The 17,287-nt window shown below is 36.9% G+C and overlaps 2 protein-coding genes across 2 annotated transcripts; one reads left to right on the top strand and one right to left on the bottom strand.

Moving 5' to 3' along the window:
- Window positions 1-603: 603 nt before the first annotated feature.
- LOC126800298 (uncharacterized) lies at window positions 604-3,359 on the top strand. The gene is made up of 3 exons (XM_050527643.1): window positions 604-1,391; window positions 2,467-2,635; window positions 2,817-3,359. Exons 1-3 carry the CDS (start codon window positions 612-614, stop codon window positions 3,272-3,274), a joined length of 1,407 nt encoding a protein of 468 aa, XP_050383600.1. The 5' UTR covers window positions 604-611; the 3' UTR covers window positions 3,275-3,359.
- Window positions 3,360-4,165: 806 nt separating this feature from the next.
- LOC126800300 (indole-3-acetic acid-induced protein ARG7) lies at window positions 4,166-4,752 on the bottom strand. The gene has a single exon (XM_050527646.1). The coding sequence runs from the start codon at window positions 4,651-4,653 to the stop codon at window positions 4,264-4,266; it is 390 nt and encodes a 129-aa protein (XP_050383603.1). The 5' UTR covers window positions 4,654-4,752; the 3' UTR covers window positions 4,166-4,263.
- Window positions 4,753-17,287: the final 12,535 nt, after the last annotated feature.

The following is a 17,287-nucleotide window of genomic DNA, read 5'->3' as shown; positions in this document are numbered from 1 at the left end:
CTTACTTGTGACCAGGTGCATGTTCTTGTCTATAATTAAGTGTTTTTTTAACTTTTTTTTTAATTGTTGCCTTCTGCATGTGATGAATTTTAATTCTTTATGCATTATTGTGCCATTTTTTCTATATTATATTATTTTTTATTTTGTAAGAATAACGTCACACCATATACTTGTTAGAATGTCAAAATATAATGGACTGTCGTTACGGGCCACAACTATGCATGCGACCGCAGTGTGTGTTAACACCAACTTAGGGGATGTGTTAATAAGCACAATCCTAGTTTAAAATTTTTATTGTCTTTCAGGACGCAGCACATTTGTAGATCGAGTTGTCTTCGACTCTTCGTGTTTGGACACTCATGCAGTCATGCTCGGCATAGTACGTTCGATTCAATCTGCAAGACTTAATTAATTGTAATCCTCAGAAAATTCTCACATTACTGATTAGTTGGAATACTTAGATACCAAACCATGTTTTAGTTGCCATTTTACTAGTCGCATCAAAAATTGTTGGCACTTACCAGTGTTAAAAGTCCTAGGAAAATATTATATAACATGGGTCTTTTCTCTTCTCCTCGTTTTCTTCTCCTTCTTCCTCTTTCGTCAACACCATGTCCGATCACAACCCAAACCCGGACCCAACTTCCCCCGACCCCATTGCCCGACCCGTCGGCGGAACCGAGTACAGCTGGTGCAAAGCCGTCCCTGTCGGAACCGGCATAACCGTCCTAGCTCTCCTCCTCACTAAACCCCCAAACCTCCCCCTTCTCCAAACTGCCCTCCACAACCTCCAAAATTCCCACCCTATCCTCCGCACCAAGCTCCACTCCGACCCCGCCACCAGCTCCTACTCCTTCCTCACTCCCCCCTCCCCTCACCTCCAAATCCAGCCCTTCGATCTCCCCTCCACCGCCGCCATTCTCCGCCCCCACTCCGCCGTCTCCCCATTCCGCCAAATCCTTGAGCACGAGCTCAACCTCAACACGTGGCGCCACCCCGACCCTACTCCCGACTCCGACGTGTTCTTCGCCGCCTCGTACGCGCTCAGCAAGTCGCAGTGGGCCTTCATTCTCCGGCTCCACACGTCGGCATGCGACCGCGCGGCGGCGGCGGCGCTGCTGAAGGAGCTCCTGGGGTTGATCAAAGCCGGAGGAGGATTAGGGACAGAGAGGGAATTAAAGGAAAATGGGGAGGTTATTTCGGCACTTGAGGATCTGATACCGAATGGGAAGGCGAATAAGCCGTTCTGGGCGCGTGGGGTGGACATGCTTGGTTACTCTTTGAATTCGTTCCGGCTTTCCAATTTGGAGTTCAAAGACGTGAGTTTGGAGAAGACTTCTCAAATGGTGAAGTTACGGATTAGCCCCGAACACACTGATAAGCTTCTTGCTGTAAGTCATTCCTTTAATCTTTCCTAATTCGGAAAGCAGCATAAGTAAATATAAATTTTAGCCATGTGAATCTTTCTTTGGTTTAGAGGAATATGCTCGAATAATTTTGTCTGTGAAGTTTTGATATAGATAGTTGGAAAAAATAATATATGTAGGTAGTTGTGACTTGTGAGATTCGTATGAGCTAAACAAAAGGTGTAGACAAGCCAGAATGGGCTCCATATATTGTCGTTGTTAGAATGGAGATTGATAATTGATGCATGAAGCTATAAACCAAGTGACCAAGAGTAGAAGGTTGTGGGGGAGAGTTTGGTCCCCGGTCACATCGGCATATGTCATTGTCGTTTGAGAAGTGTGAAGTAGGAGTGATGGGCCTGACTTTTTTGTTATCCTGCCGGGAAGGGACGCAGTTGAGTCACATTCAACGGGTAGTTGGGCTTTGTCTTGGTCGTTGTCCTAGATTGATTAGGAGGGGCAATGGATAGGGTTTGAGGGTTACTTTGTATTAAGACGACTCGTTTATGTCACGACGGCATTACTGAAGGTTTGACAATTGATACATTTAGGGCTAATTTCAAACGGGAATTTTCTCCTATGATGTCATTAGACAGATGAGTGGCTTCAGAATCGCTTACTTTGTGTTCGACATTAATGCAGCCTGTGTATTATTTCTGATAGAAAATTGTGTCATGTTGATGTTGTTGTTTGGGCGTTTGTGATAATTGCATCTTGGTTTTGGCTATGGTGTTATGTCAAGAATTGACACCGCCATTAACTGTTATGGATAGTAGTTCTTTAAATACTATAGCATGTTTGGCACCTGCCAATAACTGGTTATATATAGGCATTAAACGATGATCCTTGCAAGCTATATATCAGCATTTTCTTTCTTTTGTTGGTCAACTTGTGAGAGGCATAAGACACATTGCAAAGCATCAATAATGAATATTTGGTGTTTGACCAAAACACTAACAATCAAACTTGAATGGCTAAATTTGACCATGTTTAATTTCTTAGCAGTGTGACCAGACTCCATTTTCTACCAACCATTTTAACTGTGACTCCAACTTTGCAGGGTTGCAAGTCCAGAGGAATAAAACTGTGCGGGGTGTTGGCGGCTGCTGGATTGATTGCCGCGCATGCCTCTAAGCACCTTCCCGATCATCAATGGGAAAAGTATGCTGTGGTAACCCTTCTTGACTGCCGTTCTCTTTTAGATCCACCACTTTCAGCCAATGATTTCGGTAAGCTCTTGAATCCAACAATATGCCAACTGTCATCCCTGAAACTATTGAAGTATATAAAAGTTTTCTGCTGAATGGGGAAATCTGTGACTTTTTAAAGGTCAATATTTATAAATAAGTATACAATGCCAATTGTCTACATTTGGAGGAGGCTAAGAACCTGCATCCATAACTGTTTCAGGTTTTTATCATTCTGCCATCATGAATTCACATGACATAAACGGAGAAAACACACTGTGGGAGCTGGCAAAGAGATGCTACACGACCTTACTCGATTCCAAAAGCTCCAACAAGCATTTCACAGACATGTCAGACCTCAACTTTCTCATGTGCAAAGCTATTGAAAACCCTGGTTTGACTCCATCATCGTCGATGAGAACTGCCTTTATCTCCGTCTTTGAGGACCTAGTGATGGATGATTCTAGTGAAGTGCACCAAGAGCTTGGGTTGGAGGACTACGAGGGGTGCGCTTCAGTCCATGGTGTTGGCCCCTCCCTAGCTATTTTTGACTCCATACGTGATGGAGGATTGAATTGTGCATGCATTTATCCGTCTCCTTTGCATTCAAGGGAACAAATGCAGGACTTAATGGATCATATGAAGAGCATTCTTGTAGAAGCTGTTAATCTTGAGAGCTAGGGCTAGATTAGTTCACTTCTTGATGATGATAATGATTATGAACTTAATGTTTCCATACTGCTGCAGCTAGACAATGTTGTTTCATATGTGTATGCTTCTTTAGTGTGTAAAGACTTGATAATAAATTAATAAAATAGATGTTCCAAAATATTATTTTCGCGAGTTCATTGACAACTGAATCGCACCCTCGTAGTCCCTGGAGTCGGGATGCACCAGAATCTTTGCACGATGATAAAAAGACCAGTAACTACAGATCACTAGTACATTCAGCTTTATACTTGATTGAGTAGATTCTTTCATATGACACAGATAGCACAAAGTAATAGCAAGAATTGGCTGTCATTTGGGGTATGACACATCTAGCATTCTCCACTTTAGTGGATAGCAGGAATGCAACGAATCTCAATCCCCTAGTGACTGAAGTGCTCACATCCCAGGAGCACAGCTTTAGCAGATAGAGAACAAAGCAACTCTCTCTAACCTTTGCCTATTCCGTTCCTCCTTTCTGTTGCCGTAAAATGCCATTTGGACTTCATGGACAAGAACTTCAGTCTTGATCCGGAGTGTCATCGTGACGTTCAATACCGTCATTGTTGCAAACTTGCTATAGCTTAATCTGGTAAGGTAGGCCGGCATGTCACTGCAACTGAAACGGTCAAATAACACTAAACTATGATTTTGTTAGGTAATCAATATAGTTTTAATTTTTCATATCCCATCATGCTGGGTCAGATTTGGAGTTCAATTATGGCTAATCTACTTGGAAAAAATTCAGAAAACTGATCGATATGCCCAAAGGTCCAAAACCAGCTCCAGCTCTTTTGAAGAGCTGAAATATTTGTATTATGTATATGAACATGTTTGGTACATACATGCATGGAATTACAACGCCCACATGGCATATGCTACAAATTAAACACTAACCTAAGCAATTTTTGCTGATGAAAAGAAAAGAATCTAGGCAGCTAACTTATCATATTCCTACTCGATCATGAAATGAACTCCTCAACACGTTCTCCAAAATGAAACTGCCCGTTACTGCATTCCACAGCAGTGACAACATCTTCGAAAGCCGAGACGCTGCAAGGAACCACGAGTCCGCTTCTTTGCTGAAAACCAAACTCATTGTAGGCTTTCTCCAGCAGCATCTTGAAGAGCGGATGAGAAAGAAAGCTTGTTGGAACCACGTACCTCTGGCGCTCTTCGCCTACGTAAACTGCAAGGAACCCAGTTGGGGTTTTGGCTGTGGGAGAGTTGCCTCCTTCGACGTCTGAGCCTCTCAGCAGACACTCATGGTAAGATGGTTCTCCACCAGTTCCACCTACAGCCTTCACTTTCTTGGCTAGTTTCTTGAAGCTCACCATCTTCTTCCCAAGCATTTTCCACGAGAGTTGCAGAGAGTAATGGAGAGGTAGGGGAGGTTGAAACTTGGAAGAGGTAGATGGTGAGATATTGAGCTAGGAATGGAGTGCGTTCATGATTTTGATTAGTGGAGGATTTGAGAATGGTGGTGGTGTGGGGAGGGCTTGCTGGGTAGGGGTTTTATATACGTATATATATGTGATATGGAGTGGGGGGAATGTCTGAGAAAGGTCAGCTATTTGACTTTTTTTAATTGTGGAATCATTTGATTCTGGATCTTCTTAACAGTTTAGACCAAATTGTTTCATATTATACAATCAACAAGGAAATAGGACCAATGAATGAAAATATTATTGGAATTATTCTTTGCGGTTTGAAACTTGGAACCAGTTGAAGAACCTAAAGGTCAAGTTTTGTACATTCTAGATTTCTAGCCGTTTGAGGACAAAAAAAGGGTTCAATAATGTATACCGACTTCATACACTTGCTCTTTACTTCGACACACCAATTCTAAGTGCATACCCTGATTTATAAAGAATTTTCTAAATCAGAGCTTCCATTTCATCTTAAACCAGTAGTTCTAAAAGTTAGTTTGTCATTTCCAAGGGGTAAACCGTTCGATTGAAACAAATAAGAGTACGTTTAGATTAATTAAAATGCCTGTTTCCTTAAATACAATGATGAAGACTCAGAAAATCACTTCTTTGTTAAGTACCGGTTTAAGATGAAATTGAATCTTTGATTCACATATGATACGTTGTGTCTATATTTAAACAGATTTAATTAAAAAGATGATGAGTGTGGATTGTAAAAAATGAGTGTTGTAATATAGTCGGTAGTTTGGTACACAATTTTGTTGAAATATAACAAATTAAACCAAGGGGAATATAGTCAACCAATTGATTCTCTAAATGTACGTTGGATGAATAAAACAAGAACAAACTAAGGGGGATGGTAAACAAAAGACAAAACGAGGTGTAATTATTGAGTATGTAAACATGAATTAAGTCCCATTAACAGTGATGCATGGACTCCCACTAACTACATATGCTTTTGAATGGTTAACTACTAGCTATGAAATCATTTGGTAGTTTGAATCAAATGCCAACTACATTTTATCATTACAGATTTTATAGTGCTTTGATCAACTTTGGGGGGGGTGGAATCTCAACTCATTTGTGGAAAGTAAAAAAGAAACATTGGGTTGTTATTATCCAACCACCATATATTATTATACTTAAGCTCGGATGAAGTGATCAAACTCGATCAGATGCATGCATGTATCATCAATCTATATATGAATTGATCGATATAGATATTTTCTGCGTGACATAATATGTAGCTGCATTTATATAGCAAACAGCTTCATTAATTAATTACTTAATTAGTTTCATGCAAGTGAAACCATGCATGCACGCACGAACGAAGTAGTAAAGATATGATTGGCCTGCGCTATATAGAACTGCACATTGTATCGGATACAAATTAAAATTATGTTTTCTGATTTAAAACATCACTACCGATAGATAGAGGACCGTAGAGCTTACCAACATAAACTATTTCCCGCTAACCTCAGTCATATATATATTGTCATAGGAAATATGGAATTAGTCTACTTATTTAATTGATAATCCATTTTATATAAGGGTGATTACAATAGAAGTAAATGGTAATTACAATGATAATTAAGACTACATAATTGATGATTGATCCGTTATGTTTGTTACTCGTAAACGTCATTAACTCATTCCGTTATTTACTTCAACGAAGACACACTAATGGTGTTTTTCCTTCAACACTCTCATTTGTGCCGAGTTTAAAAATATAATGGTTCATAAGGTGTTGCCTCATTAAAATCTTTGCTAAGTAACAAAACCAGTGGGAGAAAATAAAACCTTAGTCGAAGGGGAAAATAGCACAACACACCTATTACATTTAAGATTAGCATATACGTGCTAGACTCCCCCTGATGTCTGTACCTCCCTCTAATCTTTACATTAATCATGTAATTTTGATAACATTTGCATATTTAATTATGCGTTTCATTTTGTACGTATTTCTTTACACAAAATATTCAACGACGTGAATACATTCTCATCATGTCGTTTTCTCTTTTCTTTATAGGGACTATAAACCTTTTTTAGGTGAAGGATGTCAAAAAGGGACTATAAACCTAAATCTTTAGGTAATGTTGTTGCATAAGCATTAAGCTATACAAAAAATAAGATGTCGAGTCAAGTATATTGTGTTAAGTGCAATAATGCATCATTGCACTTGTATAATGAGTCTCATATGACTACTACGAGGAACTAGTAAGCGTGACGGTGAAGCCTTGTAGTGCTACAGTTATGTAGGGGAGTTAACTAATGCCAACGTCATGAAGAGTTGTCCCAACACTTATTCGTCATCTTCCAATTAGACGAAAACGGATATATCTTTAAAGACTTTGACTGATCATGAGAGTTATAAAAGCCTCACAATTGATCAATATTACAGTCATCGAGATCCATATCGAGATTGTGTCTTCCCAAAGATCTTTTTCATTTTCAACTTTGGATTTACAATACATATTGACATCTTTTTAGTTCATGAATAGATTATGTAAATATATTAAATTCGCAATGACATAATTCATCTGATCCATATTCCAAATCAAGTTTCAATTCCTTTTGTAGTGCTTCGTGGTTTAGAGCCACTTCTTGAGTGGATGAAGTCGGTTCTAGGACTTCATGTATATATCTCTTAATAGCGATCCCCATAAAGATATATTATTTCACCATTCATAAAATTGCATGTCATTTTTTCAGAAACTACCAAACTAATAAGGTAGTGGATGAAATGACATGCATTACGTGAATATATTTTTATGGTCCATTACAAAAAAATATTTTCTCGTAGTCGATTCCAGTGCGTTTGTGAGAGACCTTGCGCCATAAGGTGAGTCCAAGCTCTTATTTCTCATTACTCATCCTAACAAAGATATATAATAGGATTTATACCTGCATTGTCAGCTTCACCTGCTCAAAAACCTATCTCTTTGTTAGTGAACATTAATTCATCCTGAATCGCTTCTTTCCATTATGCCAAAATTACTATGTTGGTATTTCTCAATGAAACATGATTCGAAATCAATACTCAATATCTTACATCCTCATCTGAGGCGTCCCCCAATGAAAACCAAAATCTAGGATATTCTCATGAAACAGATTTGAGATTATGGATCAATAGATCCGATTATGCCAAACTCGTTTTATTCCTTCAATCGAGTAGATATCAAATATAAGGTAGTCTCCCCCTCTTCCTTGGAAAGCCATGGTCTGTGACACCATTTTTATGCCACTTTATGTTGTCACCATGCCACTATCAATGGTGGCGTCATGTCCTCTTCTTAGGACATTGAACCTTGCAAGCATATTTGCAGCTAATATATGTGATCTCATCACTTTGTGCAATTGTGGGGATCAAGATAAGACACAGTGAGGACAAACAACGACAATTTATGTCGTTCCATTTGAACATTCTTTGTTCTTATCTGCCCCTAACGATAGGAATATTTTATCATTACTGTGATATTCCACATATCTAGCGAAAAAAGAGATCGCTTGTCAAAGTTGCAATATAGCGGACTATCTGGATGCTCGTCTCCAATAAGAACGCTTATTCATATTAATTGGCTTCACCATTATGCGATTGGCATCGCAATTTAGCATGTAAGTTAATCTAGTTGAGCGCAAGGATTGTAGATCTGTGTCAATTCTGGTGAGCTCGGGTATTTCGTTCTTTCGATGTCATGAATTGTAATTCATTTTACAATGATGATGGTGATGGCCGAGCATACGTGAATAAGAGGTGTTTGTAAAAATTACGTTAACCTAAATGGAAAATATTGATGCATATTATCACTATTAAAAACATTAGTGTAGTCATTTTCCGTAAGACCAAGTGAGTTTGTAATTAGCATAAGCAATATTTATTTTAGTAGTAAATGGTGTGATGACACGTGACCAGTGTGTTGACACATCACCCAACACCAACATCATACATTATTTAAGGTACCCGCAAGTTGGTTGAATCAATCCACGTAATATTCGTTGGATTCAATCTATAAACATAATGAGAATACATGTGTTCTTTGCATAGGATGATCTCAATCCTAATTTCTTTAAGTGATAGGTTTTGAGTGATTAGCTTTATATACATAATCACAGTGGACATAAGAAACATGACATAGATTTAATGCATATACTTATGCATCAACCATTTCACAGTTCAGTTACAGGGGGCGATGAAATATGGGGATGAAATCGCATCTTCAAATTCCTCCATGAAATTACATTTTAAGGATTTTTACAGTTTTTTGTTTTATTTGGTCTTGCTCTCTATTTATCCAAAACATGAGTATCTGTATATTCAAGCCATATCACAACTTGGGGTCCCAATGTATCGTGTCAAAGCCCAAATATGTCAGAATCCCGAAGTTCATTTTTTTTATGTTGTCGGATTCAATTAGCGGTTACATATAACAACTAGGTAGACATAAAATTTATCTATTACTCAGTTACATCCGCAGTCATTAGAAATAATGTAAATGAAGTCAATTGTAATCTCATTTAGTCTTTTCACATGAAATAGTCGTTGACATAAAAACATTAAAAAATGTAGAATGATTCGTTGTCTCTTGTTGGCTCTTGATATATAAAGTGCCAATAGACATAGTTAAGACATAAAAATGGAATATAAACCCAAATTGTTTAGAGTAATTGGATAGAATCATAAAACGATATTCCCATGATCCCATCCCATAAGGTATTGACTTTGTGAATTCCAAAGGATTAGAAATTACTAATCCTTATTAATATTGTTGTTATCCAGTACTACTGCTTTGGGAATCATATGATGCATTTCTTTGCAATCAGTTATTCATGTAGTACTAATATTTTATGCAATTTTTTACTTTATACGATACTTCGCAAAGTTAAATATTGAAAATTGAACCATGTGTATTAATATTCGAAATATTCTCAATTCGTTGAGAAAAATTCATAACCTTGGTTGTATGTCAATGATTGCATCAAGGTCTTGGCCAATCCAAAGATACTTCAATACAGAAATTAAATGAAATTTTAGGCATAACAACCATTCAATAATATCTTAGAAAATTAAGGGTAGACAATAATTAAAGTATGGAATCTCATAGATAGATTTTTATCGTTGTTTTAAATTGAAATTCTTTTTTAAGTCATGTTATTCAAATATTGAATATGCTTTTTCAAATCAACGTATTGTCATGTTTCTATATTCTTTTTGTAACATGACACTTCATTGCTCATGTCATATCCCCTAGACCTTTTTGATATGGTACAATGTTATCAATTGTCATTAATCAGTTTGCATGAAACTACATGTCCATAGTAATTGCCCTTTGCTTTTGGGTTATATGCTAAGTTTGTTTTGAGAAAATTTCTTTGTCCTAAGAGACCTTACTTTGTCATTCAAGATTTTAATTACACTTCCAAACTATGTGCATGAATCATGTTGGCGTATAATTTGATCATGATTGAGCCTTGATTGGCTTGTAGGAGAGGTTGATACTCAAATTCTTCAGAGTCCAATATATAAAAGTCATGTTGAGCTGATATAACCAACTATAGATAGCTAGAGTACGAGACTTACTAATTTCACAGTCTAAAATTTAAAATAGACATACATGAAAAATAAACATACCAAGATACATTATAATCACTTTGGAGATTTATAAAGTTGCATTATCATAGTAAAGTCATACAAGTTCATCATTTACAAGAAATACAAATTGGATTGCAAGACCAAAAATTTCAATTGTTGTATTTTTCGATGCTTTGTGAAACTACTTTATCACAATAATAGGTTTGTCCATTTTCATATAATGCTCATGAGATTTTATTATCATGGCTATGCTTATTTCATATAACATGGTAAATAAATTAATTAACATAGGCATAGCATGTATAATATGTACATCATAGCATTTAACATGGTTACATAATTCACAAAACTAAGGAAATTATTGTACTCGTGCCAAAGACCATGTATAAATATAATGCTTAAAATGTAAATCATAGCATTCCAATTCAATTACATGCTAAGCAATCAAATTTAAAATAAATTAAAATTTGTATAACATATAACATGTCACGATATTTAGAGACTAATTTACTCACGTAACATGTACAATTTCATGTATATGAATGAAATTTAATGACAGTGCCAACACTAATTTAAATCTTACTTGTAAGTTTGCCAAATAAATTGCATATAATGTGGTTGTTCTTACATACGTTGAATTTGATGGTCATGTGAAACGATTGCTCTCACGATTCCAATGTGAATGACAATTAATTAATCACATGCAAAAAACAATATGTAAATGATTAGTCACTTGTAACTACACAAGTCTAATTTAATTTAATTTAATTTATATTTGAGTAATACAGTCTTAAAATTTGTTTTACTAGCAACGGTAAATCCTGAATTTTCCATGGGAATTTTTTTTTTTGTGTGGATCGGATCGGGCATATCCGAGTTAGGGTGGCCGGGTCGAGGTCTACAATTGCATATTTGCGCTGGGTCAAGGTCTGCAACCGCATGATCACCGCAAGGCGTCGTTGGCGCACTGGCCGGGAAGAGAGAGTCGTCGGTTCTAGGTCGGAAAACGATTGTGTTGGGGCTCTGTCTTCGAGATGCGTCGGACGTCGGAGATATGGAATGCAAGACGGAGGGTCTAGCTTGTGATGGTGTCAGATTGTGCAGGTCTCGGCTGCGGTGTCGAGGTCGTTCAAAGCAGCACTGGGTTCGCAATGCTACATCGGTGACGCCGTCGTGATTTAAGGGGTCGGATTCTGAGACTCGGGTCGATCAGGTTCGGTTTGAAACTGGGCTCCATGAATCCGAGCTTGAGGTTGAGATGCTGGGCGAAAGCGGCGCTGGTTTGATGACTCCAGACAGCGTGTCCGGAGCGGAACCTCTAGAGGTTGCCAATAAAATTGCTGGTTGGAGAGGATGGGTGCCCAAATCGAATTTTTGGGTGCCCATGGAAAACGTTTTTTTGCCTTCTTCTGCACATTTTTTTAGCAGAATTTTTCTAGGGTTTAAATATGAAAACAATTTCTTCTCTTTGCCGGAAAACTCAACGTTAAAGCAAAGTGTTGATAACGTGTCGTATGAAATATGAAATTGTTTTACTCATCTAATTGATAATCCTATTTATATAGGGGTCAAGATTATAATAGAAGTAAATGGTAATTACAATAGTAATTAAAGCTACATAACCCGTTATGTCTGTTGATAATAAATATTATTAATTCATTTCGTTATTTACTTCAACAAAATCACATTAATAATATTTTTTCTTCAATATATATATATATGTGTGTGTGTGTCTCTCTCTCTCTGCAGTATTCTACATAACCACAGAGTTAATTACTAGATAGAGCCGATTGACGGAATAACATCACAACGGGCCCGGAAGGCTGATTCCTATCTATTACTCCTTGTTCATGCATGGCATGGCAATTCTCTGAACTAAAAATCTCTTAAGCAGTTAAGCTTAGAATTGACATTGAAGGTAGGACATGATTGGTGAAGATTGAAGGACAATAACTGGTACCAATATTCCAACTAATATTAATTGGCTCTTACGAAAGTCAATTTTGAAAACAACGTGTGAGGAGCACATAAGAAAGAACCTCCTAGTCCTGCGACCTTAAAAACTAATTAAGCATAGCATGCATTGCCTTCTAAACAAAAGAGAAAATACTGATCCACAAAAGCAAAGCCATAGTTGACATGGGAAGTTTACGAGTAGCTGCACTCACGAAAAGACATGGAATTCGACCTTAGGGTTTGGATAAAAATTGACCAGGATTTGGAGAAAATTTTGTACCTCAAAACCGTACTTTTTGACAATTTGGTTTTCAATCTGTAAACTCATATTCAACGATTTAATTTATGTATATTATTATCCACTAGCTAGGTGTTTATTTAAAGAAAATGAAAATCGGGTCCAATTTCTCAAGTAAACGTTCGTTGCCGCCTTGATGCACTAGTTCAAGTAGGCACACTTCAGTTATTCCTTTGTCAATGTCATAGTGACCTCTGAATGATTTTGTTTAATCATGTTTGTGGCTTATTTAAAAAAAATGACTTAGTGGTATAGACCATATTTGAATTAACTAAAAATTTACTTTTCATATTTTTTATACAAATTAAGACATAAGTCAAGTCTAAAAAATAAGTAAAACAAAGAGCAAATAACTCAAAAGTATCATACAACAATTTAGTTTACAAATAACTCACTACTTAATTTGATAGAGCAAATAAGGACCAAATGATGGCAATTTGCCACATGTCATAAAATATTTTACTTTTTTAACCCTATTTGACCCATAGTGTATGCTACCCTCAATGAAGAGGTTATCTGCTACTGTCGATTATAAAAACTAACTGCTATTGTCGACTATAAAAATTAACTGCTACTGTCGATTTAAAAACCAGCTACTACTGTAAACTTTGAATACACCTACTACTTTCGACTTGGAAAGTACATGCTATTGTCAACTATAAATCTAACTGTTACTGTCGACTTGGAAGGTACATGCTACTGTCAACTATAAATCTAGTTGCTACTGTCGACTGAGAAACTAATTGCTACTGTGGTTTTTGATGAGTAAAATTCAAAAATTCAAAAATTCTCAAAACATATGCAATATGGTACTTAAATGAAAGTCCATGACATGAGGAACAACTTTATATATTGGCTCACCTCCAAATTACCGGTGGTTTGGCCTGAAAACTTAAATTTGCCGAATAAAAATTAAAAAATACGGAGAGATAAATTTGTTAGATTTGTCATTTGATAATTTTCATGAAAATAATGGTATTTTACATATTTTTGCATCAATTAATTAATCAGTTTTGTTCAGCTTATTCTTTGAGTTGTGCTTATGTCATAATTTATATAAGAAATATGAAAAATGAGTTTTTAATTAATTCAAATGTGGTATAGTACCAATAAGTAATTTCTCCTAAAACAAAACTGATTAATTAATTAATGTAAAATATCCAAAATATCTTTATTTTCGTGAAAATTACCAAATATCACCCTTAGATCTAATAAATTTATCTCTTCTCATTTTTTAGTTTTTTCCGGCAAATTTAAGTTTTCCGGCCAAACCACCGGTAATTCGGAGGTGAGCCAATATATAAAGTTGTTCCTTATGTCATGGGCTTTTATTTAAGTACCATATTGCATATATTTTGAGAAAATTTGAAATTTTCAAATTTTGCTTACCAAAAACACAATAGCAGTTAGTTTCTCAGTTGACAATAACAGTTAGATTTATAGTTGACAGTATCAGGCACATTCCAAGTCGACAGTACCAGTTAGATTCATAGTATACAGTAGCATGTACCTTTCAAGTCGACAATAGCAGCTAGTTTCTAACTCGACAATCACAATTAGTTTTTATAATCGACAGTAGCAGTTAGTTTTTAAAATCGACAGTAGCAGATAACCTCTTCATTAATAGTAGAAAACACTATAGGTTAAAGAAGGCTAAAAAAGTAAAATATTTGATAACATGTGCCAATTTGCCATCATTTGGTCATTATTTGTAAATTTTAGTCTTTATTTACTTTATCAAATTAAGTAGTGAGTTATTTGTAAACTAAATTATTATGTGGTACTTTTGAGTAGTTTGTTATAAAAAAAATTAACTTGGATGAAGAAAACTAAACATATGTCACACTGTTAACGTTGCATATAGGGCTGGGAGTTAGTACCGAAAAAATGGTATTGAAACCGTTCGTCTCGTACCGAATCTCAACGGGACGGGATGAATCGGTACAAATTTCTAATACCGAACCGATACCGAAAGTATATAATTAGTACGGCTCGGTTCTATTAGATCCGATACCGAATATACCGAATCGTACCGAAACCATAAAAACTCATATTTGGGGGGAGGGGGGGGGGGCGGTTAGGCTTCACAAAAGGCAATATACCCTAACCTATTTCATCGAAAACTCATCGCCTCCATTCACTTCGCGACTTCATTCTTTCATTTCGCGTCTTCGCATTTCATTCTCAATCACTGACTTCGCCCTTCACTCTCATTATCAAGTCTCAATCGCAACCTCTCGGATCTCGATGGGAAAACTGAAGGTAAAACTTAATTCAATCTCGAATTCTTAACTGAAACTCTGAAAGTATGAATCATATATGTAGTTTGGATTTTGAGTTTTACTTTCTTTGGGTTATGGTTTGACTTTGTGTTCGTTTCAAATCGAAAGAGTTTGGGTTTTGTGTTTACTTTCTTTGTGCAGAAGTATGAATTTGTATAGTGTAAAACTCTCAATTTGTGCAGAAGTATATGCAACTGTAGGAATTGCTCTCAGTTTGTATCTTTTCAGTTTTGTGAAAATGTGAAGTGTGTTAATTGTATCTTTTATGTGAATTATGTTCATAATTGAACCTAGTTAGTGTAGTGAATGATGCATATGTAGGTATTGTGGAATTTGTCAGTTTGGTACCGAAAAAGTACCGAATTGTTCCGAAACCGAACGGTATCAGTTCAGTTCGGTATTGAGGTTGAAAATAGCAGTACCGAACCGATATCGTTACCGAAATATAAAATCGGTATTATATCGGTATGAGTACAATACCGGACCGTCCCGTACCGGTCCCAACCCTAGTTGCATACGTATTAAGAAGGGTGAAAGACCAAGACGTGATTGTTTCCAATCTGATAATATTGCAATTCTATATCTTTTCATTCATGAACACATGTTTGTAAATGCAAATAATGAAAGTCTAGTTTATGTTGTATTTTTGGAGTTTATATTATGTCATATGCACATATATGAAAATTCAACTTAGAACTTCGATTTTTGAAGACAACATCCAACTTAGAATTCAACACACTATTACAATACTTTGACATCAATAAATTTGAGAGGTATATTGTATGTCCATCGTGTCGAGATAAACGTATGCTGTTTTCTTTGTTGTGTTGTGAAATTTTTGTGTGGCATGGTCGAGTTGATGCAATCATGTTATAATAGATTTTAACAATGTTGTATTCTTTAGTTTCTTTTTCATTGTTTTTCATGGCAGTAAGTTAGTTTTTTTTGGTCAATATGAATTTTTTTTTTGGTCTGAACAATATGAAATTTCATATTTTGAAAGAGGCACAAAGGCCACAGAAGGGATCAAGCAAGGGAAACTACAGCCGGGAGATAAACAAAAGAAAGGAGAAATTGCAAACAGAAACTACAAATAAACAGCAGTAATAAAACGCAAGAGAAGGAGCTGGACTCATGGAGGTCCAGGAAGACCATCAACTATCAGAACATCCATGAGAGAAATTGTGGGATAGAAATCCCATTCCAAGGAGCACAACTTCGAAGATGCAAGCTTAGCAGCAGCGTCCGCCAACCGATGGATTGGCATCACGAGGAAACCAGTTCCAGGTGACATTAGTGAAAACAGGGTGGATGGAGGCGGCTTTTCTCACCATCATAGAGATTTTCAGATTAGAACACATATTAGGTCTGACAAAGGCATCGATAACCTCTTTGCAATCCCCTTCCATAACTATATCTCTTATATTGCAATTGGCTGCAAGGTGCAGGTCTTTAATAACCACCCCCACCTCTGCCTCCACCGCCGAGTTAAAATAGTACAGTAAGTATGAACCAGCCACTGAACAACCCTAAGAATCTCTAATACACACTCCAAGACCAGCTGCAGTTCTTCCCTTCTTCCAAGAGGCATCAAATTAATCTTAAGAGAACTGGCAGGAGGAGGAGACCATCTTCTACATGGCTCCATGCAGTGACGGAACTTGAGAAAAGATTTTAAAAGGGCCAAATTTTTATTCAGTGGCGGAAATAATGAATTAATTCTGTCGAAGGGGCATTTTACACTAAATGTACCATTAATTATGATATTAACACCTAATTAAGGGAAATAAAAAATTTCGCCGGAGGGGTCATGCACCCCTCTGGCCTCCAAGAGGTTCCGCCACTGGCTCCATGGAATGAGCCGTACCATCATTACGATCAGTCGAGGAAGAGAAAGCCTCAAACCACCTTGAAAAGCTTGACTTGATACACTGAATTGTTGCAAGAGGGTTGGGGGAGACACCTTTCATCGATCACTGCTCTTGGTCAAATTAGATGTGAGAACTCCTCTTGGGCATTCGAGAGTGCATTCTCATTGTTATGCAAGGACAAGAACCAACTATCCAAAGTAGAGACACTCTCTCTCGCAATGGCATAGCCTAGTGAATCAAACTAAACAGCTCTAGTCCAGAGCAAGTGAGGAGACAATGCTCAATGGACTCGACTTCCTCACCACACAAAGCACAAGAGGGATTAAGGATGATTTTATGGCGAAAAACATTCCAGTTGGTGGATAGGGCATTAGACATGGCTCTCCACATAAAATTGGAGACTTTGGGGAGAAAGGAGGGCTGCCATATAAGCTTCCACACTTTTTGATCAACAGAATGGGATGAAGAGGCTTAACTTTCTGACCAGCAGCAGGAGCATAGAAGGCTACTCTATAGCCACTTTTAACTGAATACGCGCCATTTTTACTGCGAGGCATAC

Source organism: Argentina anserina, chromosome 6, assembly GCF_933775445.1.
Source record: "Argentina anserina chromosome 6, drPotAnse1.1, whole genome shotgun sequence".
Classification (NCBI taxonomy): domain Eukaryota; kingdom Viridiplantae; phylum Streptophyta; class Magnoliopsida; order Rosales; family Rosaceae; genus Argentina; species Argentina anserina.
The sequence above is the reverse complement of the archived record's forward strand: the minus strand, read 5'-3'. Positions and strand labels throughout refer to the sequence as shown.

Coding starts and splice junctions, on each gene's coding strand:
- LOC126800298 (XM_050527643.1), top strand. CDS start 612: ATGTCCGATCACAACCCAAACCCGGACCCAACTTCCCCCGACCCCATT. Junction 1,392..2,466: donor ACACTGATAAGCTTCTTGCT/GTAAGTCATTCC, acceptor CCAACTTTGCAG/GGTTGCAAGTCCAGAGGAAT. Junction 2,636..2,816: donor ACTTTCAGCCAATGATTTCG/GTAAGCTCTTGA, acceptor TAACTGTTTCAG/GTTTTTATCATTCTGCCATC.
- LOC126800300 (XM_050527646.1), bottom strand. CDS start 4,653: ATGCTTGGGAAGAAGATGGTGAGCTTCAAGAAACTAGCCAAGAAAGTG.